At 44.5% G+C, this 26,632-nt stretch overlaps 1 protein-coding gene across 5 annotated transcripts in view; it reads right to left on the bottom strand.

Moving 5' to 3' along the window:
• Positions 1 to 26,632, bottom strand: part of MGRN1 (mahogunin ring finger 1) — a 45,724-nt gene extending 19,092 nt beyond the window's left edge. For all 5 annotated transcript variants that reach the window (XM_026858998.1, XM_026858997.1, XM_026859001.1 and 2 more), the window contains exons 1-6: positions 26,514 to 26,632; positions 23,503 to 23,591; positions 18,991 to 19,137; positions 7,320 to 7,437; positions 3,242 to 3,308; positions 219 to 271 (exon numbers count right to left, since the gene is read on the bottom strand). In XM_026858998.1, coding sequence (XP_026714799.1) covers positions 219 to 271; positions 3,242 to 3,308; positions 7,320 to 7,437; positions 18,991 to 19,137; positions 23,503 to 23,591; positions 26,514 to 26,606 — 567 coding nt within the window. In that variant the 5' untranslated portion in view covers positions 26,607 to 26,632. The remainder of the gene's footprint in view (positions 1 to 218; positions 272 to 3,241; positions 3,309 to 7,319; positions 7,438 to 18,990; positions 19,138 to 23,502; positions 23,592 to 26,513) is intronic.

Consider the following 26,632-nt stretch of genomic DNA (forward strand, 5'->3'; position numbering starts at 1 on the left):
AGCTACAATTAGCTGAGTGACCAGCTCAGGTACAAATGGTAATTACAGGCTGTACTGGAGCCGCTGCAAGCAATTACTTGTACTACAATAGCACTCAGGAACCCCAGTCATGGGCAGGGACTCCATTGTGCTAAGTGTTATATAAATACAAACTAATGACCCCTGGAAATGTTTACATATACAAGGACAGGGACACAGGGAAAAAAGAACTAATTTACCTTTTCAAATGCAGCCAGAAGGACATGGGCATGACCTGTCACCTCAACCACCACTGCAAAAAGAGAAAGCAGTCCTGGTTAAACCTCAAAACCAGCACAAGTATAAAACTACCATGCGCCGAATTTTAGCCCATTCATAATTTCTCAAATGTCATCTGTTCTATTTTTATCTCCTCTTGCAATTTAAAACTTTTATTTTCTTGTTGTCAGGTTGGTTCATTGCATACTCCTTCAGAGCAAGAACAAAACCCTGCTGGGCTCTGTGGTGGGCGTATCACTGGCATGCCTTGGTTATCTTGGGTGCTCAATTTTCAGAGGTTGGAAAGGGAAAGTAAACCAAAGCACTTAGTGGGATTCTGCTCTCCCCTCAAATTCCTGTTTTTAATTACCTGAATTTATCACAGAGACTAATAAATCCACCTGGTTTAACATCGATTTGCAGCACTTCCAGCCCTGGTACTTACCACTTTATGTCACTCTAATCGGACATGCTTATAAAACATTTATTTCTTATACTAATTTTGGACACTGAAACATCTCTGTCCAGCTCTCTGAATTTTTCCCCAAAGACAAATACTGTATCTTCCTTCTTAATCCAACAGCGTTCAGAAGGGGCTGTCAGAGGTTTCTGCATTGCATTCATGGCTTTCTCAGCAAATACAGAATAGAGGAAGCTGAGGTACAATCCCAGTCTCTCTGGCTCAAGACTCTAAGATTCTGTTCAGCTCCAACTGGTTGGACCCTTTTGCTTAATTATGTTCAGACTCATCATACGGAAATGGGAGACAGAGGCTGAGGAGGAGTCACCAAGGGAAGGGAAGGCATGTAACCACCTTGCCCTGTCTGGACTGATGAGTACCTGGGCTGTGCTCAGCACATGTAGAAGAGCTGGCAGACACTATTATCAGCTCTGTAACAGACAGTTAGCAGCTGAAGGAAGCAACTCCTGCGTTGTCTAAAAGGGAGAAGAGCTCAACAGCTTCCTTTGGGCCCCCAGAACAGCAGAGACAACAAGAGGAACCATTTACTGGACTATAGAGCAAAGATCATGTTTGGAAACAGTAGTGTGTGGGAGAAGAGTCCATGCCTGCTGATTTGCTGGATAACTGAGATTGGCCGTGGCAATTTGGGTGCAATCGGGAACATAACGGCATACAGAAAAGAGGGCTCAAACTGGGAATTCATCTGCTTGCTCCCCCCACTGCCAGCCAAGAGCAAGGCTGTTGTAGCTCAGAATAAACGAAATTCAGTTCCCTCCTTGCAGTTTGAATAGCCAAATAAGAGATAACAGGCATAGCTTGCCTTTGTGGCATTCAAGCAGCGTGTGTGGCTGGAACTGTGCAACACGTTCTGTGCAGCACCTTCCCCTCCCAAAGGGTGTCTGTACCTTTCCCTGAGAGCAATCCCACGGGCAGGAACGAGAGAGGGCTAACACTACAAGCTCACATTCTTCAAGGCACGCAAACATCTCCTGGCAAAATTCAGTCCAAACCAACATCTTGCTGACTGTTATTTTAATTTGCTATTCAATTTTACTTAACACAAGCCATTACAGGCCAGCTGTAATTTTCCAGGTGCCCCAAACACAAAAGGCCAGCTCCTTTCAGTCCCATCAGTTAAAAAAGAACCAAAATACAGAACAATTTCCTCAAATCTTGCTCAAGCGTCACATATTTTTGTACTGATATTCTTTCCAGGAGAGGATTTAAAAGCAATTGCCTTTCCAGGTTATTAAAATAGATGACAGCACACTATTGGCTAAGACTGGGCACGGTATGTGCATAAATGTATGCTTCCCATGCTGCCTCCTGGTTCTATTTTTGGTCCTAGGCATGCCCAACATTAGAAAGTACAAATACCTTGCCAAAAGCTCCATAAACAGAGGAAGGTGTTTTATATTTATGGTCAAGAAATATACATCTATGTCAATTTTACGAACAGTGCCTGAAATCACTAGAAATAGATGCACTTTAGAATTAATTTCCTTCATGTTGCACTGTGCTTTGTTAGTCACACTTTAAATTGTTTCATCCAGTTCTATTTCACTCTGCTTGGAGGACTGTAAAATAATGTAATGACCTTCTGGGCACTTTCACATCTACAACACAAGAAACTGAACAAGTGACTGCACTAAACAATGCAATCAAGAATGGGTTTTTTCTTTCTATTTATTCTTAAATTTTGTACAAAACGTTACAAAATGAAGAAGTGATATGTTGGTCCTGCTGACCACAACAGCCCCTAGATTTTAGAGAAAATGTATCTTCCTTGTGCACTTTTCATTGCTGACACTTAGAATGAGTGCAAACACACAGAGCCCAAAAGCACACACCCCCTGAGGAAAATACTGTGCAAGGTGAGTAACAATCTAAACATTTACTGGATTTCGCTCTCCAAAATGGCACCATGCTTTAAAAATAATCAACAGTATTATTTCTCATCAAAGGTTATGCTCTTTCACTGTAACCATTCAACACTCTTCAGAAAAAGCAGGAGAATTTTAAACTGCTGAACGAGGCTGTATTTGGTTGAACAGCGGCCTGAGCATTTAAAAGCCATTTGTTTTTCTCTGACCATTCCAAGGGGAAGGCCCACCCTACACGTAGCTATAGCTTTTACGAAGTCAACTTACCCATCAAAAAGGGGGAAAAGACAAACTCCCTCCTTGCCATACAAACTGCAGATGCAAAACCCAAAGAGAAGGGAAGTAATTTGCTCCAATTCGTGCCTGGCAGATCTCCCAAACACTATTCTGACACTAAATACCTGGCCATTTTTTCTGTAAAAAAATGGAGGCTATTTTTAAAAGCATGTTTTTATGTAAGAACCTGTGGTTAGCCAGGCCCTTTTAATACAGGAAAGTTAAGGTGAACTCCTGAAATATTTTTATTCTGGAAAGACCCGCCCAGCCTTTGCTACAAGTAAAATGTTTTCAGCATTGCAGAAGAAGGCCTGCCCTGAAGGAGTCCCCTAACCTCAAAGAGAGCCAGAAGACAACCAAGGGAACACACCACCACACTTACCATCCCCTTCATCCACCACTGCTCGGATGACCACAGGAAAAACACCACGATCCAAGTCAAAGTTCAGCTGAGGGAAGGGAATGAGATGAGGTTAGGCGATTCACACCAGGCTTGCCTGGAAACATTCAAGATACCATTAACATCAGAGGAATGAAGGCCCCTTCTGACAGGTCCCCAGTCCCTGGTCTCAAAGGGATGCAACAGAGCAGGAAGATTTAAAATCCAGGCACCAACTTTCAAAGGAAGTCAAGCAGCCATAACTACAACATACATACATTGAAATGGCACTAGACACCAGCTGTGGCTAGCAAAGCAAAGGTAACTCCATTTGAATTTTATATGGTATTTAATTCTCACTAATTTGTATATCCCAAAAGTCTCCTGAGTGATTTGTAGCAGGACAAGTTTCTCAAAATATATTTAGTGCCATAGTTTGCTTGCATATGGTAGGATATACTGGTTATAGCAGAGCAAATACACATTATACTCCCTAAACTACAAAAGAAACTCTGACTCTTGTATGAAGTTCTTAAAGACATAGAGAAAAATCTGTAAAACTTCAACATCACACAACACTTTAAGGAAAACACCAGACTGATTTCTCTTGGCATGTTATGAAATTCAGATTCTTGACCTTCTAATTGGCGAGAGTGAAAATTTAAGATCTCACTTGAGTGCAAGGAAAACAGACTCCATTTCTTCCTTTGCCCTGCACTTCATCAAAGCACTTCAAATGCTCCATGTCATCTTACAAACATAAGAAAAATGCAACCTTACAAACACTGTCCTATGCCAAGAACGGAAGTGGCTCAGAGACTGGATTTCTGGTGTTTTTTGTTAATTACTGACTGGTTTTTTGTCTCATCTCTTGCCAAGAGCGAAAAAGATGTCATTTCACCAGGGTGCTCCAGGTAGTCTGTTTTCAGTTTTCCAGTGGAAACTGAGACCCAAAGCGCTGCAGCACTGTTCAAGGTAAGTGCTTCGGGGCCTCCCTCACTTTTCCACAGCCCCAACATCACTTGCAGTCTGATTTTCTCCAGCTGGTCCTTCAAAAGATAAACTATCAAGACAGGCATTGGCATTAGCACAAGTGGCAACCCAAAACACACAGATTGGAGGGAAGGTGACTCTCACCATGAGCCTTAGCATAGTTGAAAATGGTTCTGCCTCAAATGAATTACAACCTAAATGTTCATCCTGAAAGGAACAATGCCTGTACTCTGAGAGACAATATACCCAGTCAGCCATTAGCCAAATGTGCTGTAGCCTATCAGCCACATAGCTGTGCCTCTGCCAAGAGCTGCAGGCATGTCCTTCAGACTGCAACAGCTCACCAACCTTCCATGGGAGGTGCAGGGGGAAGAGGGAATTGCAAGTCTGCTGCTCATCCATCCAGAGCTGCAGGCTCCTTGTGCAGGCTGCATGCTTTTGGGGCCACTCAGCTGCTGCAGTGCCTTCCAGAAGCAACTCTTAGCTGCGTAACAAAACTCTGCACTCACACACACATCTGTTCAAATGTGTGTGCTTGATTCCAAACAAAAAGCGTTTGGTGAAAGACCTTATGATTTGACCTAGCTAGACTACAAACCTGAGGGATACTGAATTTCATCCTCCATATGATGGTTTTACATTTTATTCCTCCTTTAAACTAGCAGAATCTCTTCTCTTTCCAAAACAGCAGAGTAACAGAAAGAACACAAAAATCTCATTTAACCTCTCTGTATTTGTTACAGAAGAGACTCATTGAGCCACTATTTTCCAGATTGCATTTTTGAACATTTATGGCATGCCACAGAGGGAAAATTCATTGAGGACAATTGATTACAATTGCTGAAAGAAGCTTATGGTTTTGCTTTGCTTCCTGCTCTGATTTATTATTGTACAACAACAGTTACTGTTTGTCCATTTGAAGGGAAAGTCACATCACAGAATTGTGGTTGCTTACGATACAAACTTTTGCCTTCCCAAACAAAAGGCTTCTTTAAGGTCCATGTCACATTCATTTTCAGGGACCTGAAAACAACGGTCTCAACACAAGCCATACACTATAACTTGCAAGCAAACCAGTATATTATGAAGACAAAGTAAACTTTTATAAAGCTTTCCACATAACAAACCGACATAACATTATTTTCCCTTCTGTTGGCCAGCCAAGAACTACATCATATGCAAGTATTACACTGAGCAAAAATATGAGGTAAATCTGGGTTTTTTGGACAACACCAATAACAAAGCTGGAAAGCAATCTGAAGCATGCAATTATACACAGCTGAGTAGTAACACTTTGCCAGCTGTCTCAGATAAAAGTGCTGCATTTCAGTGGCCAGTTAAGAAGATTTAATATGCATTTTACTCAACTTGAGAGGACAAGGACTGATATGTACACAGAGCCAAAATGGGAGAAGAAACTCTTCCAAATCACAGTGCTTGTTCCACATTTTCTCTACAACCAGAGCTCCCAGTAACACCAATGAGAAAAGGAAACAGAGGACACAGCAGAATCAAGCAAAGGGAGGTAGAAGCTTACTTCTCTGCAGCATCTCTCCCTTTAAGCCGTCAAAGGGACATGACTTTAGTACTCAAGTTAAAACCTTGCTGACAGGAATAAAAGTGAAAATTAAGCTGCTTCTTTAAGATGAAAGGGAGCTGAGCTCCTACTTTCCAGCTCTCTCAGACGACAGAAGGGATTGAAAAGCAGCTCTTCCAGGCTTTTGTAGGCTGAACTTGTGAAATCATACATTGGCAGAGAAGCCAAGACATCAGGAGACCAGACACTGCAGGCTCTTGGTAACCGCCATGGCATTTGTTAAGGCACGGGACTGATTATAGTTATAACTGTAACTTCAAGACAATAGCTATTCAATCTTTAAAAAATATATGAAAGATTACTTTTGTTTGTCTCTTTTTTTCTTTCTTTTTTTTTATAGAGGTGGAGTTACCTTTTTTTCTTTTTCAGTAGGCAAAATTATCTATTAGGGTTCACATACACAGTACTCTTATACAGGCTTGGGTCAAGAAATGAACACTGTATCAGTGTTGACCTCAGAGAGGGGTCCACAAGAACAAATATATTCGCAGTAGTTATAGACTGACTGCTCTGCATCAGAAATCTCTTACAGCAATTCTGCATAGAGCAGAGGAAAGACCAAGGCCTCCCTGCCCTGCATCATGTGCAGGGGAAGCCCGTGGGAAAGCTCAGAGACTCAAGACACAGAGTTATTGCCTGGGTTGGAATTTTGCAAAGATACCGAAATTAATAGGACTCCACAGATCTTGCTATGTAGTAAAAGCCACAGAGCTTAATTAAAACCAAGCCCTTGTCTGTTTGCAGTTATGGGTTAAACTAAGAGGAGGAAGGCATTCCCTTATTCAGCATTAATTCCCCCTGTGAACTGCCCCAGAAGGGAGAGTATCCCCCCATAACACTGTACTGCTACAGATAATGCAGGATGTGGCCCTTAAACAGAACAGGAATCTTCTAGACCAGTGGTCTCCAAACTGTTTTGACTATTCATCCCATTTGTAAAAAATTTTGAGCACGTACTCCCAATATATGTATATCTGTTATTTATGAGATATATACAGGTACTACTGAAGTTCTTCCCACACCCCAATAAATTGTCTTGCACACACCCAACTTTGGAGACCATTTTTCTAGAGGACCAGCCAAAAAAACTTCCAAAACCAACCAACACCAAAACAGAAAGATCAAAACAGACTTTTGTTCCCACGAGCTTTGGCTGTCAGGGAGAGGAAGGCTGAGGAGTGGCAGGTTCCTCCAGGAAGAGCTCCAATTCCAATCTCTGCAGTCTCCCTCCTACAGCAGATGTTGGGATGCCAGCTGATCAGCGATATCACAAGTCACTTTGGGTTTCCTTCCCTGTTTGCCTGACCCACCTGCCAAGTTCCCATCCAGTGTTCATACCTGCTCCTCCCAGAGCCCCCATTCATCTCATACCCAAAAAACACACCATGGCAGCTGGAAGAGGGTGTCTTCCAGCCTTAACTTCATGGCACTAAAAGGAGTTTCTGGGACAACATTGTTGTGGAAAGAAGGGGACACTGAGAAGAGACTTACCTCATCATCCTTCCAGTCTGAGAAATCAATCTTGAAAGAAGGCAGGGAGAATTGCTGGCTTACCCCTCTCTTGTAATGAACTGTCTCTGACTGCAGAGAGGGATTCTTTGTGCTGTATCTGAAGAAAGGGGAGAAAAAGAAAACTTGCTTTAACAAATGATTGCTCTCTGCTAGGCTCTCATTCATTCACGCTTGTCCACCTTTCAGGAATCACAAGTGGCAGCTCTAAGAGGCAGAGCTGGCAGGGGCTGGCAGCCATTCAGTGGGGACACAAAGAGGGAAGGGAACGGTCAAAGCAAGAAGGTGAGCACAGGGAAGGGAAAGCAGCGCAGACAGGCAAGGTCTGATTGGATCCATACTGACCTGCCTGGAAACATTGGGTGTCAGAGGAGTACAGTGGGGTGCGGCAGCCTGGAAAAGGCTAGCTTACTAGGTCCGGGGCCTAGGCAATGCTGGCTTTCAGCCCAGCACACAGTCTTATTTTCTGCAGGAAACCCAGGAAGAATGAGCAACAATCTAACAGCAGCAACACAAGACCCAACACGGTGCTGAAAGCTCTCCCATGCCTCTGCAGGACAGCTCTGCCATGAGAAATGCTGCTTGGCTCACCACCATCCTGGTAAGCAAGAGCCATTCCATTTCACTCCTCTGCTCCCCATGTGCTCCCCCAGAGGTGCTGCGGTGCTACCAACACCACTGGAGAGACACCAAGCAGTCTTCCACAGCGGCCACCTAGAGAAGAGTCACAATCTTTCCACTGTCTCGTGGCCCAGCACTGAAAACGCCAGCACTGCCAGGCTGGGATGAACATCCCTGGAATGAGACCACAACTATCATCCACCATCTACTGCACCAGCGCTGTCTGTCCCAAGAGAGATGTTTCACTGCCCACTGACCATCACTACAGTGTGATTCACAGTGGGCTTCAGTGGCAAAACAAGAGCAAGAAGTTTGCACCCTTTCTGGAGAGTGATTTCCAAGCTGGATGTACACATCCTCTCACTGTGTCAATTTGGCACAGGAGAGGAGGCATCAAACTGCAAAGAAGGGTGGGAACATCTGAAGCTATTTTTATCACCAAAGCCTTTGTTGAGCTAACAACTGTGTGTTCAGAGCATGTTGACAAACCAGAGAGAAAGTGAGAGATACCTTGCACAAGAGCTTACGCTGCAGAAACAACAACCTGCCCCAGCACAGTGACAAGACAGGTCTAGCTCCAGCTCTACAAGACTTTAGCCGGTCACAGCAAAGTGGTGTTATCTCCTGCACATCACTTCTAACCATCACTTCCTAAGCAGAGATGCATTCAGTGAGACTGCGAAAGCTCTGGCCTCCAGCCACTGCACACTGAACAGCTACAAGCTTGAAGCCTTGTTGACTGCTCAAACTCGATTATCACTGTTCTTGATCAACCAGGCAGCCTGGGGACAGGCTCCAGGGACAGGTGTCACATTAGCACCAGGAACTCTAGGCTGAGTTCTTCCCTAATTGAATTTGGGATATCACACAGGATCCCCTGACAACCAGCTCCTCAGATTTTGCTGATTCCATTTCTCAAGGAGTAACATGGGCAGTACTACTGCCAGCCCTGCAAAGGAGACAACACCAGAGATCGAAACATTTGATGTGGCTGACTCAGTACAGAGTCTGTCAAGCAGAGCAGTTAATAGTGTGCAGAGAGGCAAAGAAAATAGAATCCATGTTTGAAAAACAGGATTCTGTACTTTTGAGGACATTCAGCTGTTCTGAAACACAGGCACAGCTTACAAATCACCAGGTACGTAAGCAAAGGTTGGAAAGCTCCAAGTTCCATCAGCCTAGCTAGACTTTGTGAAGAAGCACAGCACCCCAGAAGAGTATGGAAATACAAAGCTCTTCTACATCTGATGTAATGCCTTCTAGTTTCTGTAAGCAAGGAGCAAGAGGGCTGCGCAGTTCACTTCCAGAGGGGGTAAAGAAAAAAACGTGGGAAAAGCCCACAGGGCAAAGTCAACCAAGAACTGCAGAACTGAACATCACACCAGAGATGTGAAGATTGGGCTGGAGGATAGCAGAGGTGATTAGAGAGGACATGCCTGAACCTTAAAACTCAGCTTTAAGCAATGCTGTAGAAACTTTACACTCAAGAGCTATAGCTCTGGCAGCTACCTGCTGCCAGTGTGCAAGAGTCTACAGAGACAGCAGATTGCCCTCCAGGCTCAGGCCAGCCAGCACTGTAACACAGAGCCTTAAAGCATGATGCATTTTGCAGCTGAAGGTATAAGAACCTGGATACCAGAAGCTGATGAATATTTAATTCCTCTCAAACCCAAGGAGAAAAAACCAGTCCCCACTGACACAAACCACTGTCTTTCTCTGGAAAGCTAGTGTAATTCCTGCACCTTCTGAGGATACAGAAGGCTTATCAAGTGTCACACAAGATCCACAATAAATTCTGGAAGGCCATGACGTAGGCCAGGTTCACCATGTGCACCCTGCTATTCCTGCCAAGGCAGATGCATTGTGCTATTTATGACAATACCTTACCCTTAAAGACCGTTCTGTACTGAGCTGAAATTGTGCTGCTTTACTAGGTCTCACTCCACCCTTTGCATATAAACCATGCTGTAGGAGATCAGGATGACAGGTCTTTTATGTGTGAATTACAGAGCAAGCAATTGAGTGAAGTTTTATTTACTGAGTTGTCAAGCACAATGAATAGAGCAAGCCTGTATCTAGCTCCTTTGTGGCACTCTCAAAGCTTCCCAGCTCTGCAGAAAGGCACAATTCTCCTTCTACAGCTGGGAAAGCAGGGGATGGAACAGTGACTTATCTAAGGTGACAGCAAGTCAGGAACTTACTAGAAATAAAGAGTGGAGAAGAGAGTGGAGGTCAGAGACTGCCTGGATGACATGCACCACAACAGCACTGGGAAACCGGTGTAAACATGCTGATAATGAGTGCCAGGAAGGCTGGACAACCTCTTGCAGCCCAAACCAGTCTACAATGGGAAAACAAGTAACACTGTTCCAAAGAGGATAGGGTAGAACAATACTCGCATAGACTTGTCGCTCTCACCACCCCTGAGAAAAGAAATAAACCAAGTACATAGATTTTCTGAGCTGAAGATTATGACAAAAATATCAAGGAGGCTTCCCCAAGTGAGCTTTATGTTTTGGACTGTGTGGCTGCCTAGCCCCCATTGCCAAAACACATCAGACTTGGATTTGAACACTCAGACAACACTGGAGACCTCCAGTCAGCAGCCAGTGTCGAGGCTGCTGAGCACCAGAGGGACAAGAGCCTGGTGAAATCCATGGAAGTGCTGGTGATCCCAGATTGTCACAGGATCGATCATCTTGCTAAGGTAATGCACAGCATCCACCACACAAGTACACACTCCTCATGCTGCACAGGAGGACAACTTGTTAAGCTGTTACAAAGCAAGTATCCTGCACGTTAGTGTCTCAGTGGTCTCTACCCATCCCCTGCCCTTTTGGTTGGCATCTGCGGTATTCCTAAATCTTCTATTCCCTGTCTGTTGCTGTGGGCTTACAGCAAACAATAGCAGAGAAATTTTGTAGAGCTGTGTAGGTATGTTACAGAAAAAGAGAGCATGTATTAAGAATAAAGGACAGCAAAGAATCAATGCACTGCCTCTCCCTGCATAAAGGCTGAAATCTGAATGTTTGGGCTGCTATTTCTCAGACTGCACTGGGCCAGGTCTCCATCCAGACAGGAGATCTAACAAAATCACCTTGCAATCAAGAGCAGCTCAGGACAATGGAGAAGTGAGGTCTCTTCTATTAGGACTGGACCAAACAAATCCCCAGTCACATTTTTTAAACCTGCTTGTTTGCTCAGGTACCCCTGACTGCATGAGAATCACCAGCAACATGAGGTCCCACACTGCTGACTGCAGCTGCAGCCCTTATCTCTGTCCTCAGGATTCATGCAGCCCACTTCCCCCTGTAAGCTCTTTGACACACCTTTACTCCCACAAAACAAAGCTTATGCTTTGCACTGACTCCTTCCTCCCCCACAACCAGCTGTGTATTGGAGAACCAGCAGATGAGAAGCCCTGTGGCTACATCACAGTGATTTTTGAGAGAATAGGAAACAAACTAAAATTATTCCCCAGTCTCACTCCTCCACCATCAGCTGAGAAGCACTCACTGCCTGAACAGAGAAACTCAGCCTGTGGCTCAAGCAGGCTCCTCCCTGTACCCAGTCCAGACTTGGTACTGGGCACCTGTCGACCTTAAGTAGCTCCCAAGACATCAGTGGCATGCTAGCGTTCAGGAACTTCTGGCTAAGCCGAGTTAAAATTCTGTTGCTACATGCTCACTGGAGACACAACACGAATGTGTTTCCCCCTCTTGCCCATCCCTGTTCAATGCCTGGGGAAGTTGTCAGCAGGACTCCAGTCCCAACTCGTGCAGACTTCTTCAGTGCTGTGCTCCTCATGCTCAGCTCTGCTGAGGCACTGGGGCTGCCATGGACAGACAAAAGATGGTTCCTGTTACCACAAACATGCTGGGACCCCTGACTGAGAAGCACCAAGTGAGGATCCTACCCAGTTTGTCTCAGAGTTACACAGAGCACTGTCCAGACCCCATTCCCCAAAGAAAAGCAGGATCCACGTAGCAATGTGGCCCCAAGGTCCTGGTTTTGACCAGTAACAGCTGAGAGACAGTTTGCACTTTGAAGAGCCTGTGGACAAAATAAGAGTCCTCTTTCTTTAGTAACAGCTATGCATGTCGCATGGCAATTTGCAGTGAACTGAGGACAAGGCAGAGTTACTGAAGGCAGAGTCACACAAGAGCTATGAAGGGTACTCAGGAACCAGTTCTTCACTGCTGCAAGCTGGGACTGCCTGGCAGGTTCCATATCCACTTAGAGGTGTTGAGGAGGGAGCCAGTCATGTTCTGCTGGTGTTCAAAGGGGCCAGGAACAAACACACTGCTCTCCCTCTCTCTCCCACCTGCACACTCCCCCTTCATTTTGGGCCAGGCTCTTACAGGCCAGCTTTAGGGGAAGAGGGAAGTTGAACAAGTGTCTCAAAGTGATTTTTATTGATAAAAGAAACACTACCAAAATACAAGAAGGACAAAGCCCTGGGTCTCAGTCAGAATAGGTAAGATCCAACCCAGAGAGAGTCCCACACAGAGTTTGGAGGTTACCTAGCTGCTAAGGTGGTGCACTGCAGTCCCTGCCAGTCTTTTTCTCCCCTCCTGCTTCCTCCCAGGACCGAGTTTCCACTCCAGGCCAGGAAGAAACCTTACCACGCAGCTGAAACCCTGCTGCCCATATCCCACTCCAGCACCTGCAGAGGTCTGCCTTCAGCTGCTGAATTTACTGGTGAAAGCACCGTGCTCATGACTCCAACCAGGCTTCAAAGCTGGCAGCTCCAACCAGGCTTCAAAGCTGGCAGCTTATACAACAACTACACAGAGAGGCACAGGGGCCAGAACTCTTATTAAAGACTGAGGGTTTGTCTGCTCAGTGAAATCTCCAGAATTTAGCTCTCCAGCCTGTGAACTTTGCACACTACAGTGTTCCCTTGGGGACTGGTGTCTGCCTGGATCAAAGCAGGCTTTGGCTGTAAAGGCTTGTGCCTAGCAAAAAACAGCACTCACCTCTGATTTCTTCACACAGAAGAAATCTCTCTGCACAAAGAATTCATATTAATCACCACAGTCCACAGCCAAAAGCAGCAAGACCACCTTTCAAAGGCCCTGAACAGACAGAGGCTATTAAATAACCAAAGAAATATCCGAGTGCCTCTGTCTCTCCTACACAAGCTTTAGTGAAAACAGCCATGCGCTGAGCTACCCGTTTCAGTTGGATCTCATTTTGTGAACCAACTACTCAAACTTCTACATGCAGCCAGAATATATAATCATTGCAGTGTCACGTCCACTGTCAGCATAAGGGACTGTGATAGGATGTTTGCAATGAATGTAGCAGGCATTGCAAAACAAACAAGGAAATGAGATTTAAAAAAAAAAATATCCAGTACATCCATTTGTGCACCAGCAACACAAGCAGCACAGCCCTGAAAAAGGGCAAGGATTCCAGAGCTAGGCTGACCTATTTTCTTTATAATGAGAAAACAGAGCTTGGCAACGTTACTAGATACGGAAGAGAACCTTTTCTGTCCAAGTGGAAGATCTTTTTTCGTAAGAATGGGCTGCAAAACTCAAACCTCTCATGTCATATTTATCATCAGCTCTTGATCTGCCTGGATTGCACAAGTCTATAGAGCTGGCTGTTTTAAGTGCTTCCAGCTACAGGGCTGGTTTGACTTCTTCCCCCAAGGAAACAACCGCTGCTGTCATGTTTTAACTACACAATTCTTCCTGCTAGTCAGCAGGATACCTACAGCTGGAAAAGTCCCAGGGGCCCTCCCAGGAACAGGCTAATAGTGTGCATGTCAAGGCTTTTGCTAGAAAAGGAAAGGATGCATTCATAGAGCACACACAAAAAGAGAGTATGAACATCTCTGCAGCCTGCTCCAAAAAACATACCTGTCTCCTAAACCAAAGACTAATCTAAGGGTACGAACTCATGAACCAGTTACTGCAGGAAAAGCAGGCTACAAACTGGGAGTCCTTCAACTATTCTCGAGGAGCTGCTGAGGAGTACTGCAATGTAAAGTACTCCTCGCTTATCTGGGGGAAAATTACATGTTTATTGGGCAATCACTAACAAGTAGTCAATGTACGGCTTGCACACCTGCATGTTTGTGCCTCCTATATGCTAAGGCAGAGATTCTCATGCCATTTAGACAAGGCTCATCCTGGTCACCCTTTGCCTTTTGGCCAAGATGGCTGAACATTTCTTGCTGCACATGCCAATCACCTCCACCACAGGCACAGAGCTGCCTCTCCAGCTGGCTAGTCTTAAAATCCAGTTAGCATCATGGGTTCTGACAGCAAATTTCTCTTTGTAGGACATATTTAAAGCTGACAGGTATTGCTGTGCCTCAGTGACACTAAGCAATCCAAGGCTTGTCCTCACGGGTGAGCAGTCAAGCTGGTTTCCCCAACCAGGGTATTCCCTGCTTTCTACACAGCTGCTGGGAAGCTGAAGCCAAAGGAAAACACAAACTGAGAAATATCACTCTCTCCAAGCCAGCCAGATCACAGACCAACTCCCCAAGAGCACACTCACCACTAACCAAAGATGAGAGCGGATCCTTAGGGAAGAGACTTTGTTGAAGCTCACTGGGGGAATTACCACAGGAAACAGAAGCACAGCGGAACAGTTTGATGATTTCCAAAACCAAAGAAAATGGACACAACCAGAAAATTAAATAAAACTGAGGCTATCAGTGGTCCTGAGCTGTTCAGAGGCAGGTAATTGCTAATTCCATGCCATTAAAGAGACTCTGGACATAAGCAGATCTGGTCTCAGTTACCCCTGGGGTAATGCACTAGCTGGTCCTCTGAGAACTGATGTGTTTTACTCTAAAGAGTCTTTAGGCTCACCACAAAGCAACCATGCAAAAGATATCCAGAAGAGCAGCAGGCCCCTCTAGAGTTAAACTAATTCACATTTCACCCACGAGGCTCCTACAGATATCCGCACTAACACCAGAAACTGCTTTGCCCAACTTCCCTTGGGCATGGCCCTGCAGAGGTGAAGACACCTCTACAATCACCAGCAGCCACACGTCCGCCTTCTCCAGGCTGCACTGGTCAACTGCGGTTCCACAGCGGTGACGATACAGCTCCCTGTGAAACTCAGAGTTCAACAGTTCAGAACAAGAGGCAGGCAGCAGTTGGGAGCTACATGTTGCCAAGATCTTGGCTGGGAAATGGTATAGCTGAGCACGATTACCTGGGAAAGTCTGCTGAATGCTCTGTCGAGACAAGTTTGGACAGGCAGCACATACTGATAAAGCCACCAGCTTTTAAATGGAGCCCAAACAACTCCAGGAGGAAGCTTCCTGGCTTGCAGAGAGAAAGGCTTCCCTTCGGTCATGGAGACCAGCTAATCCTGAAGGCTGGCCCAAGACACACAGAGCGTTGTGGCTCTCAGATGAGCAGAGGCTCTACAGCAAGCAATGTCTCTGCTCAGGGAGAGCCACCTTCCCACCCCTCTCTCCTCTCACCCCAAATCATATGAACGTAACAATGTTCCTAGCAGGAGTTTCACATGAGCAGGAGCACTGATACTATCAGGATCAGTGGTTGTTTCAGCAGAGAAGCAAGAATAACTTGTTTAGCGCTTCTAAGGAGCCATGCTGCAGGCTGGGGACTAGGAGAAAATTTCTGCTTTTGACAAGGGTCCAGAAAGTTTCTCCCATTTTAGGATTTAGCATCAATTTAGGAGAGTGGAAAAAAAAAGTGTTTTGTTTTAAAGAGCATCTTCTTCCCAATCAAGTGCTGGACACAGCAATAGAAAAAGTTTTTAATTTCTACCCAGTGCAGCTTTTGCACATGCTTGTTCCTTGAATGTAGCTGTTGGCACCAAAAGAAATTGAGAAAAGGAAAAACTACCAGCCCAGGCAGGGGGAAACTGCATTCCTATTAGTGCACTAAAAATGCACTCGTTCCACTTAGAGCTCTAAGAATGCAGCCCAGATTTTTTTTTTTTCCACTAGAATTTGAAAAGAATAAATCAAAGTAATTATAGCACTGCCCTTTCAGAATTGCTTTGCAAAGCTGAAATCAGAGCTTCAAAAGGTTTTTACTAGCAGCCAGCAAATCCAGAGAAGCAGAGATGCTTACTTCGGGCAGCTGCACTAGCCCCAAGACGTGCTTCATGAGCCACTTCCACATGGAAAAATAGCCTGGGTTGAATTAAAGCAGCTTATAAAGTCTATATTTGTATCTCACTTCCCCCAGCCCTTATTACCTACACATCTGCATGAAATCAGGATCATGCCTTTCAAAAGGTTCCCTGGCTTCTGGTGCAGCCCCCTACACGCCACACGTATATAACATTCATTGTCCAAGCACTCCAGAGCAGACAGTTCATCACTCCTGTACTATGGGGAAATTAAAGTATGATTTATTAAATAAAAGGCCAACAGTGGAAGCAAGAGCTGACTCCAAGTGCTTTGACTTTTCACGTAATGGTTTAGTGCGCTGGGGACTGCTGCCACCCTAGCAAGGCAGCATAGTATTGTCAACTACTTTTCGTTAGTGAGGTAATGATTGCTGACTACTGATCCTGGTTTCGTGCAGAGGCAGGTAGGATTCATGAACAAAGGCTTCTTCTCCGTCATCTGAACAGAGATCCGTCTCTCAGTGAACCATGGACAGGGTGGATTAAAAAATTCATATTAAAAAAAAAAATTTCTTTGAAGTTGTCAGTTGTGTTAACTTTTAGAAACTCTACCTAGGAACAGTTGAAATTAAATGTAAAAAGCAATTAGGTAGTTCATGTTTGCTGCATAAGCTTTAGAGAACACTCAGTAGCATTGGTGACAGTCACTGGCTTAGTGCATGGCACTAAATTTCAGTAAAACGTGTTCTTAAGTGAAACAGAAACTGTGTTTTCCTCCTCCAATCAACTGCCAGAATTCTGAGAGGAGAGCTACTAGTTACAGAAGACTGAAAACACACTCTGTCCAGAAACAGTTATATTTGGTAACTATAATACTTCCATTAAGCAATTATTATTCAAGGCACAACTTCACAAGAAGGTCTCTTAAGAGTCCAACACAGAGCAGTTTAACCAACAAGAATGCTACACTGCTGGTCTCAGGTGATTCAGTTGCATTTCCATCCCAACACAGTTTGGTTCAAGTCAGGTTAAAAATAAAACATATCTTTTCTTTTTAGTAGAATTTTCTTTTTTGCCATTTTGACATAACAACATGCAAAATGAGGAGTCTGAAAAAATACATTTTAAACTATATGGGTATTATTTACAGATTTAAGCTCTTTATAAAATGTATCACAAAGTTTGATACAAAGCTTATACTGAGTTACAAATGCAAATGTTTCATTGTTACCGACCAGTGACAAATTCTCCTTTGAGGTAAGTCAACAAGGGAATATGCAAAACAAGATTAAAATCAACATTAAAAACAAGACTTGCTGATTTAAGCCAAGGCTGAAGTCTGGCAATGTAAATACATCCACCCTGGCCATAGAGGCCCTCAGTTCTTTCCATTAGCCCATAGACAGTTTCCTTCTTAGGTCAAAAAACAAGGAACACTGTAGGGCAGCACAAGGGACACTGGCCACCTCTCCATGTTGTACCTGTATTAGGAAAAGAGGACTTCAATCTCCAAGGCTGCCATTCCAACACCTTCACTAGCACTAAATTCACAGGAAACCTAAGGACTTAAGAGAAGAACATGGAAATTTTATCAGGATTTCTAAGGTATCCTGCTGCATTCAGCTCTGCTCAGGAAAAACTGGACCTAAATAGAAAACGTTTTCAGAGTTTGTCGAGAGATATTTTTCAAGCACTTAAAAGGAGCTAATTTATGACCTCCCCAAAATAAAGGCAGCCATAGGCTTCAACAGAAGAAGAGAAAGGGCCTAAACAAAAATTCTGTATCGGGATATCCTCCAGTTTGGAGGAATGCACATCTGGATGGGAGCATTGAGCTTTTCTCATTTCTAAAAATAGAAGATTCATTGATCATTAGTGGGATGTTTATACTTTGCATAAAACACTTAAGCCATTTTATGATTTGTCATACAAATTTCTCCCTCCTGAAACCTCTGCAGATCACTTCAATAAAACATAAGTTTACCCCCAAATCCAGAGCACCACTGCAGAAGCCGTCAGCACTACGTGCACAGAGCCGCTGCTCAGCCAAAAGCCTCTACTAGAGGAAGCCAAGAGCTTCTGCAGCCTAAAGCTTCCTTTACCCATAGAATAAAAAGAAGTCTTTGTCCCATGGCCATCAGAGGCCTGCCGTAAGGTATCAGCAGCTCACGTGTACCCAATTCACACCAGGGAGAGCATGTTTCAGCCACCTTAGCTCTTACTACAGAGAGGAAATCTTTTGTAGATCTTATGGGATACACTGTTGATTGGAATGGTTTAAATGTGCCGATTAAGGTTAAAAGGTTTTGAAATCTGTAGGGTTGCACTACCAGGATATGAGAAAGACTCCACAGATGTTTTCACTGTTCTTTCTACAGCTAGTCAAAGGCTAATATGTGTATGGGGCAGGAAACAGACAGGGTTTCAAACAGCAAATCTTCCCGACAGCCATCTCACAACAGCCTGTGTTGAGGTGGTCATTTATCCCAAAAGGGGCTTTGGGCCTCAATGACACAGACTCGCTATGTGAATGTCAGACTGAACATTTTTTGTGGCCCAGATGCTCCCGCCACAGGGAACACAGATATCCAGTGAGTTAGGTAATCTGGAAAAAAAACAAGTAGTATTTGAAGGGAAGGGTGGTTGGGTTTTTTAATTTCATAGAACATCTTGCTGACAAAGCATACAGCTCTGAGTTCCTCTCCTTTGTTGCACACAGAATGGTTTCCCCACACCCAAAAAACAAACCAAAAAGGGAACAAGAGAGGATATTGGCTATCTGGAGGAGAAGTGAAAGCAATATTCAGTGTTATCAAAACAAAAAAAGAAGAGATTTCCCTCTCCACCATCTGTGGCAGCACTGCCCTTGGGGGTGACTAATGAGAGATGTTTGATGGGCTCATCAACTGAGAGCTCCTGTGCCCCTCCACATGCCCACAGGCCCAGGACTTACACTGCCATGCCACCAACAAACTCTTCTGTAGCCTGGCAGTAGATTGTGATGGCAACACGGGCATCTGCATCAAACGTGAACTCCAGGCTGTACAGGACCTTCTGCTTCCCGTTCTCCTCAGTAGGACTGTCAACATCATCTTTATACCTGAAAGACAATACTGGAGAATTAGAATGCGTATTTATGAGATACTATCAAGATCACTCTGGAAATCAGGACAAGAGCATTCCAATCTAGTTGTTCTGGGCAGTCAGGGCACCACGGACTTCCACCTGGGGCTTCTCAGATTTCCACTCTTCCCTCTGAGGAAGGTTCTTCCAAGATTTGACTGAAGTTATTAAAGTGAATTATGTAACAATGGTGTTGAGTGATCTCACACAGCCTTATAGTGCCAGGACACAGAATGAGACAGGAAAATGAACTCCTGAATGTCAAACCTTTAGGAGAAGAAACATTCTCCTTCCTTTTAAACTTTCACATTAGGCTCAATATTTGGGCTGAAGAAATCCTGCATGGGCCCAAGAAGTCTAAAGCCTAATTCTTTTAACTCTGTAAATGAAATGGCGCATGACAGGCAAAAACCAAGGCTTCTGTAACACAAAGAACTCCTGAAGCTCAAGAAAAGGTACCTCCAGTATCACACTGAAGATGATATTCAGATCAGAAAGTATCCAAATATAGGAACTTCAAATACCTTTAAATGTACCAATCACCAACTAAACCTTTGATGCTGCTAATGACTGAAGCTTGCACACATTTATTGCATTGTATGAACAAAAATTAACACATTCAACTGCATAACAGACACATGATAACTCATACAAGAATGAGTTTAAAAGTTATATCAATTAACAAAACAAAAAAAAAATTGGCTATGGGCTACCATACAGCTGGATCCCACTGGGTGATCGCCACTGCCCAGTACTACTGCTTGTCCCTACTGCTGGAAAAGGCAGGTAACAAATCTGGTGAAGAAGGTGGTATGAAGCAAGCTCCAGGGCAGTCAGCTATGGCCACGGGCATGCTGTGAGTTACAGTGTGCCAGGAGTGGCCGCGGAGACCAGCAGATCCTGGAACAAGCAGCCAACACAACACACCATGAGAAAATCCTCCCTGCCTTGAAAGGCAGTGCCGGACAGAATGGAGGTGATTCACTGGCAGGGCAGAAGCAGATTCTCATACATAAACTGAACTCTCACTGTAATTCTACCAGTGTAGGTATCACCGTTAGTTCACACACTGTGTAGGAACGGTGAATGCAGCAGGTTGCCTTTGAGAGGTGTATAACACTACTTGATTTGCTGCCCAGCTCCAGCCTCACTTGTCTATCAATATTACCTTAATTGCCACGATGCTTGGGTCAAAGCCAAGCAGCTAAACTATTCAGGAAAAGCTTGGCACTGTCTCCAACTTCACAGTATCAGTCGGCCTCTCCCTTCATTAAACAGCCTTGATGAATATGCTGCACTGTTGAAAATACTCAGAAATGGGCTAGACATACCTCCATAATTCAATCTGAAAATTGCCAAGGGAATCCTTATTTATTTATGACCAAGGGAGCTGAGGCCACCTGGTCTGACATCACTTCTGGGTAAAATAATGGAAATGCTGGAATTTTTTGTTTGTCTGTTAAAGAATTAAAAGATAAAAATATAATTAACACCAGCCATGATAGTTTTATAAAAATACCTGGGGTCAAACCTGATTTCATACTTTGAGGAGGTTAAAAAGTTTGACCAACAACTTTGTAGACACAGAGGATAAATGTTAAGTATTGCTTGACCTAGTATTGTGAGATACACATTACAACACTGTTAGAGTAGGCATTAAATGAAGTAAGAAGTAGCTGACATCTCTATCAGCACTGACTTTCATGGGGGGAGATCATCATCATCAAATGGAGGCTTTCCTATGTTGAGGATCTGCAGAGATCTATACAGTTTAATGCTATCTATGGCTGCAGAACAGGCAGTCCCAGCACCCTCACCAGTTCCACAACAACAAAACAGCTCCAAGGATCAAGGTCAGCCCTGCTGTGCTGGAGAGGGAAAAAGTGGGATTTCCCTTCTCTCACTCAGAGGGACTCACCTGTCTCCCCTCAGTCCCCATCATCTGCCGCCCTCGCAGGCCCTTAGCCAAAACACTCTCACTACTCTCCATGATATTGCTGACGCTTCAGACACATTCCCAAAGCAACACAGCTGCTGATTCCTCCAGCACTTTTGTTCCATGATGCTATCCAAAGCCCAAAGCCCACACTGAAGCAGAGAGGCCATCCCAGGATACAACTCTTCCATGAAACACATTGCCTCATGAGTTGATCCTCCTCCTGCAACTAGAAGTGCTTTCCAGGTAAGAGTAAACAGCCAGTACGAGCCTACCAGGTACTTCAGCTCTGAAATAGAGATTCTAATCCAGGGCCAATGGAGGGACAGACACAAGGCAGTCTTCTTCTGTTAGTGGTTAACAGTAAAACTCATATTATCCTCCTCTGAGGTTCAGAGTCTCATCCTGCTAGTAATGAAGCACTCACACAACGTGTTGAAACTCAGAACCTCAACACCAATATCCACAGTTTTATTGCCTCTCTCCAAAGTTGCTGTAAACATTCAGGATTTGGCAAAGCTCAAAATTTTGTCTGGTCAGAGCTGGGCAGGAAAGCCAGTGTGGACATTTCCTCATATTCCTACATAGAGCCCTACACTCCAAATTATGGATTAACACCCTCTTTACAGGTGAATGACGAATTTTCAATTAAACACAAGGAAAAACAAAAAGCTTGTGAGGACTTTACCATCAGAACCTACTTTATACCTAGACACTCTGCTCAGTATCATTTTATTTGGTGGAGAAAGTGGTAAATTAAACTTAACTAGTTCTGGAAAGGATGTGCAAGCCTCAGCCACTGGTTGCGAATAAGCCAAGCTGGAGAGGGCACAAAGTGTCTTTATATGCACAGAGGGAGAAAGGAAAAGCCTCTACTCCAGAACAGTAGAAAAGCATGAGACAGAATGTGCCATTGGGAACCGGCCATTAAAATCTCATTTTGGGTCTACATCAAAACAAAATTAAATAGAGCAATGTTGGTGGTGACATTGTCAGCACTAACACCACAGCAGCAGCAGCACAAAAGTCTGCGAAAGCTTGTGAGACAGAGAAAGAACCAACAGTCCAGGAATTAGACAGATGAAAACCTAGACACTGTCAAGGTGCATGGACATTTCAAATAGTCCAGAGCTGCAACTCTGCTTGGGGTACTGGACATGCAACCCCAGAAAGCAGAGTGACTGAACTGTACGTACTAAACCCCACCAACTCCATTCACAGCAGGCCTCTCCCAGGGAAAAAGCCACTTCCCACTTGGCTTCTGAGAGATGTTACACTGTTTCCGTGGATGCTGCAAGAACAATATACCCTTTTCCACTGCAAGTGTGGGAGGAAAGCAAGACTTTTTCCTATAGAAGTACTTCACCTTTAGCTGAAAGCCAGACAGCATTCAGAGCAGTTTACCAATGGCTACTTTTTCAGAAGTTCTTCCCTCTTTTCCTGTTCAATCAGTTTTGAAACCACAGGTATTTCTCATTTAAAAAACAAAACAAAACCAAAACAACCACCCCCCCCAACCTTCAGTTTTCACATAAAAACAAACTGAGGGTTTTATGTGGTTATGACTCAAATGACTCACGTTACGTTGTGCTCTCAGAACCACCTTGGCTGAGAGTTGAAGCTGGCCCCCTGCCAGTACGCCAGCCCTGTGCCTGAAACGTGGAATTCAGAGAGACTCAAGGATCTTTGAGAAATGCTCTGCCTGGACATCTGCCCAGTCAGCCAGACCAAAACAAAGCACTGTGTGCTGGGGCCCTGTACTTCAGCCATCTGTTTGAACAAGGGCAGCCATAGGCCGAAGTGTTAGCTGCTGCATTTAATCCAGCTAGTGCCGTTTTAGATCTCGGTGTAGAGCAGTGAAAAGTAACAGACTCCATGACTATCCAGACCTTCTTCCCCTATGCATGGGACACAACCCACCTAAACGAATGCATAACATTAGGATCAAATGTTATTTTGGCAGTGGGAGAAACCTGAGGAAGTTTCACTCAAGACCAATCAGTCTTCCTGGCCTGTGACTTGCACCAGAATCAGCTACTTTCCAGCTTCTCCTTGCACAAGAATGCAGAAAGGAATCTGTCTGTAGGGTTTATTAATTTGACTAATATCTTCCATCCATGCTAATGATTTCATGGTTTTGTTTACCACTCTAGTCTGTCCTGTAGAGACAGACTGTCCTGTAGACACTAGTCCTGTTTAGAAACACAGATTGCTCAAGCCTAGGGATAAGGAGCATATAAACCACCTGAAAGTTCTGATCATAAGGGAACACAGAAGCCTCTGGACATATCTAGCAACAAGGACCTAGAATTCAGCTATTTCTCCAACACCTTATCAAATACAGTTTGGCTCTGGATGACAGATCGCTGGGTTGAGTAAAATGAAAGGTTCAGGCAATAGCAGTACCTCACAAGTCGGAGAGAGTCTTTGCGGATATTCACCAAACTTCTCAGCGTCTTCACTGGCTCATGTGGAGCTGGAGTTACATAGGGAAACTGGAACAAAAAGGCAAATAATTATCCTATTATACTATAAAAGGTATGCCAGGTAACATGCTGCCACAATTTACCCAAACCAAGAAATATCTTTCTTTAAGGGTACAACAGCCACAAGGAACAGTAATAGGGAATTGTATTTACAGAAAAATCAAGCATGTTTCAGGCTGAAAACTCTTCTGACCCAGCAATAGTTCATACTGGGTGTACACACTTTGAGAAAGGGCATTTTCACATGCTCTTTTTTCTGCATCCTGAATTCTGAGTCTGGAAAGCCTTGCTCTCACAAGCTTTTACTTCCACTAAGGAAACAATCTCCAGCTTGAGCAGAAGAAATGTAGCTCTTTCATGTGTTACAGCATGCAAACAGTGACTTGACTGCTAATCAGCATGCCAAAGCCCTGGATTACTGGAGGAAACTCTTTTCATTCTGAAACAATGGGGCAAATGTTCTGGAAAAGAAGAGACAGGGATAGGGGGCCTCATTCTATTCTACAGTCAAGAGACCCTTTCGCACAGATCGTCCTTTAAATAATGGATAATGCTTCAGACTCAAATTCTCCTAACTGGTCACAAAATCTCCAGCAAGAAATGCAAAGGAAACTGCTTACTGTGAGGACTGCAACCCGTACAGCTGCAGACCTGCCTGCTGGAATCTCCCATCTGCTCGGCAAAGTCTGAAGCTGAAACATCCACTCACAACTGCTAAATTTGGTAGGTGCTCAGACTGGAGACACAGCCACACTCCAAGTCAGAGCAATGGCACGACACAAAGGTATAGAGCTACAGGACATGCTTTCAAGCAAAAGGTTACTCTGAAATGTATCCAGCAACAGTGCCAACAGGCAACCTCATTAGAGTTAGGGTCCTTCAAACACACATCTACTGGGTGCCCTGCACTCGTGTAGAGTGACTGACATGGAGCAGAAGTACCAGGGTCCACCAATATACATATTTCCTTAGAAATAAGGAGTCTGCTAAAGAGGCAACCAAAGGCAGCTGACTTCAGGGCAGCTCCAGGACACAACCCTTCAGTGTTTTCCCCTCAGGCCACAGAAATGTATTGGTGGGGCCACAGCCAGAGCTTGAGGGAAACATGCTTTTCCTGACCAACACAGAACACCACAGAAGCCCCTGTGCCACAGCCACGAGCAGCAGAGAATTCATGGAGTAGCGGCAACTACTTTCCTTGCACCCTGACTGCTCTGCACTGTGGTTGGTGGCACTGCTCTACACAGAGAGTCAAGACCTCAGTTACTCCAGAGCGAGAACTTGGCCCACATCCAGAAAGCAGTTTTGCTGCTCTGTGTTCAAGTCGTTTTTTTCTTGAAGATTAATCAGAGCTGCCAAAGGGCATTAACTTTACATAGGCAAACTATATACCACGAGAGCCTCCCTCTCTTAAACCTATTTGGCAAATGTCCCACTGTGTTAATAGCATTCTCACCCACTCCCCTCTGAAGAAATGATGAAATTCAGTGCTGGGATGTCTGCAAGGAAACCCAGGCTGAGACATGCAGGCAATTTAACTCTGCAAGGTTAGTTTCTACAGCCACAGGCACATGGGATATTTAGTTAACAGCTGCGCCTTCTGCTTCTTTTGGAGCACTGTGCACAGAGCAAAGGAGAAACAGCCACTGGCCTGCACAGGCCCTGTATGCGGACATGGCGTAGACAATGTGGTGGACATCCCCATGCCTGCAAAGCACTGTTACATGCAGAACAATTCCCATCTAAAGTCCCTCCTTCCTAATTCTGTTGCTCATCTGCACTTTCTGCTTCAAGGGCTTTGCAGATTCTCCCTTGTCCTACCCTGCAGAGTCCTGTTAACTAACTGTGGTGCTGAGAAGTCTGATGGCACAGCTTGAGGACAACCCAGAAAGCAGAATGTACTTGTCACCAGTCCAATTCCAACATCGAAGCATCTTGCCTCAGTTTCCCCTATCTATAAAACAGGGGTGATACAGAACTGCCTCCAAGCACTACAAGCACGAATTAACTCACAGTCACAGCTTTTCTGAAGATGAGAGCCATTATATCAATTTTTCATTTTCATGTTTTGAAGCTGCAGAAACAACTAGGAAAATAGCTGGCAAATCAAGCAGCTCTTTTCCCTTTCCTCTCCAGCACTCTGAAAACATCTCCAAATGGCTCCTACTCTGTTACCTTTTGGTTATTTTTAAGCAGTTCTGAGATGCAAGGGAAATCCAAAACATAACACTTGCATAAAATTCCTATCTGTCTCTCTCAACAGTGCTAGTCCCAGTTCACAACAAAAGAACAAGCCAATCACGAGTAGGTAGCTTTTCACAGTCTCATAAGACACCTGTGAGACCAGAAATGCCTCTGTGTTCCAACTGGGAAAACTTTCTGAGCAGCTCACCTAGGTTACAAAGCAAACAAAAATCACTAAATATCAAAATCTGTCTTAACACTGCCCTACACCCAGTCAGGCCACTCGTTTACAGAGAGAACAGCATGCATTGAACACTGCCTGGAACCCAACCAACATGCCCAGAAGCCCTGTGAAGTTCAGAGTCTGATAGTGGATCTGCTTCCCAGCCTTCTCTCTGCAGCATGTTTTACTCTTGCTCAGGCAGGCAATCAGAGTTAGTCCCAAAATCCGTGCTCCTGAGTCCCTGTCCTTCCCCCACCACTTCTCCCTTCTGCCCTAAGTGAAAATAAGCCTAGAAGGTTCTTAGAAATACTGCTTCTTAGAAAAACCCTGCTTTCATCTGAACAGCTACAGCAGCCAGCAAGCTGGGACATGGGGTGGGGGAATGCTCTTGCACCTCAGACTGGAATGACACTCCTCAAGTAGCAAAGGTCTCTCAGGTCTGTCCTCCTCTACAAGCCCTACACAAGATCTTTCAAAAGAGGCAGAAAACAAAAGGGTAAAATAGACAGCATGTAAGAACTTGCCTGAACAGGTCTATTGCCAAGGAAGTTCAGATCCATGTTCTCACCAAAAAGGTAGCCCTCAGGGTGAGGGGTGTCAAACTTCTCACCTCCCATAAAGAAGTGACTTGCAAAGTAGTTTC

The sequence above is a fragment of the Athene cunicularia genome (assembly GCF_003259725.1).
Source record: "Athene cunicularia isolate RWA chromosome 14 unlocalized genomic scaffold, athCun1 chr14_part1, whole genome shotgun sequence".
In the NCBI taxonomy this organism is placed as follows: domain Eukaryota; kingdom Metazoa; phylum Chordata; class Aves; order Strigiformes; family Strigidae; genus Athene; species Athene cunicularia.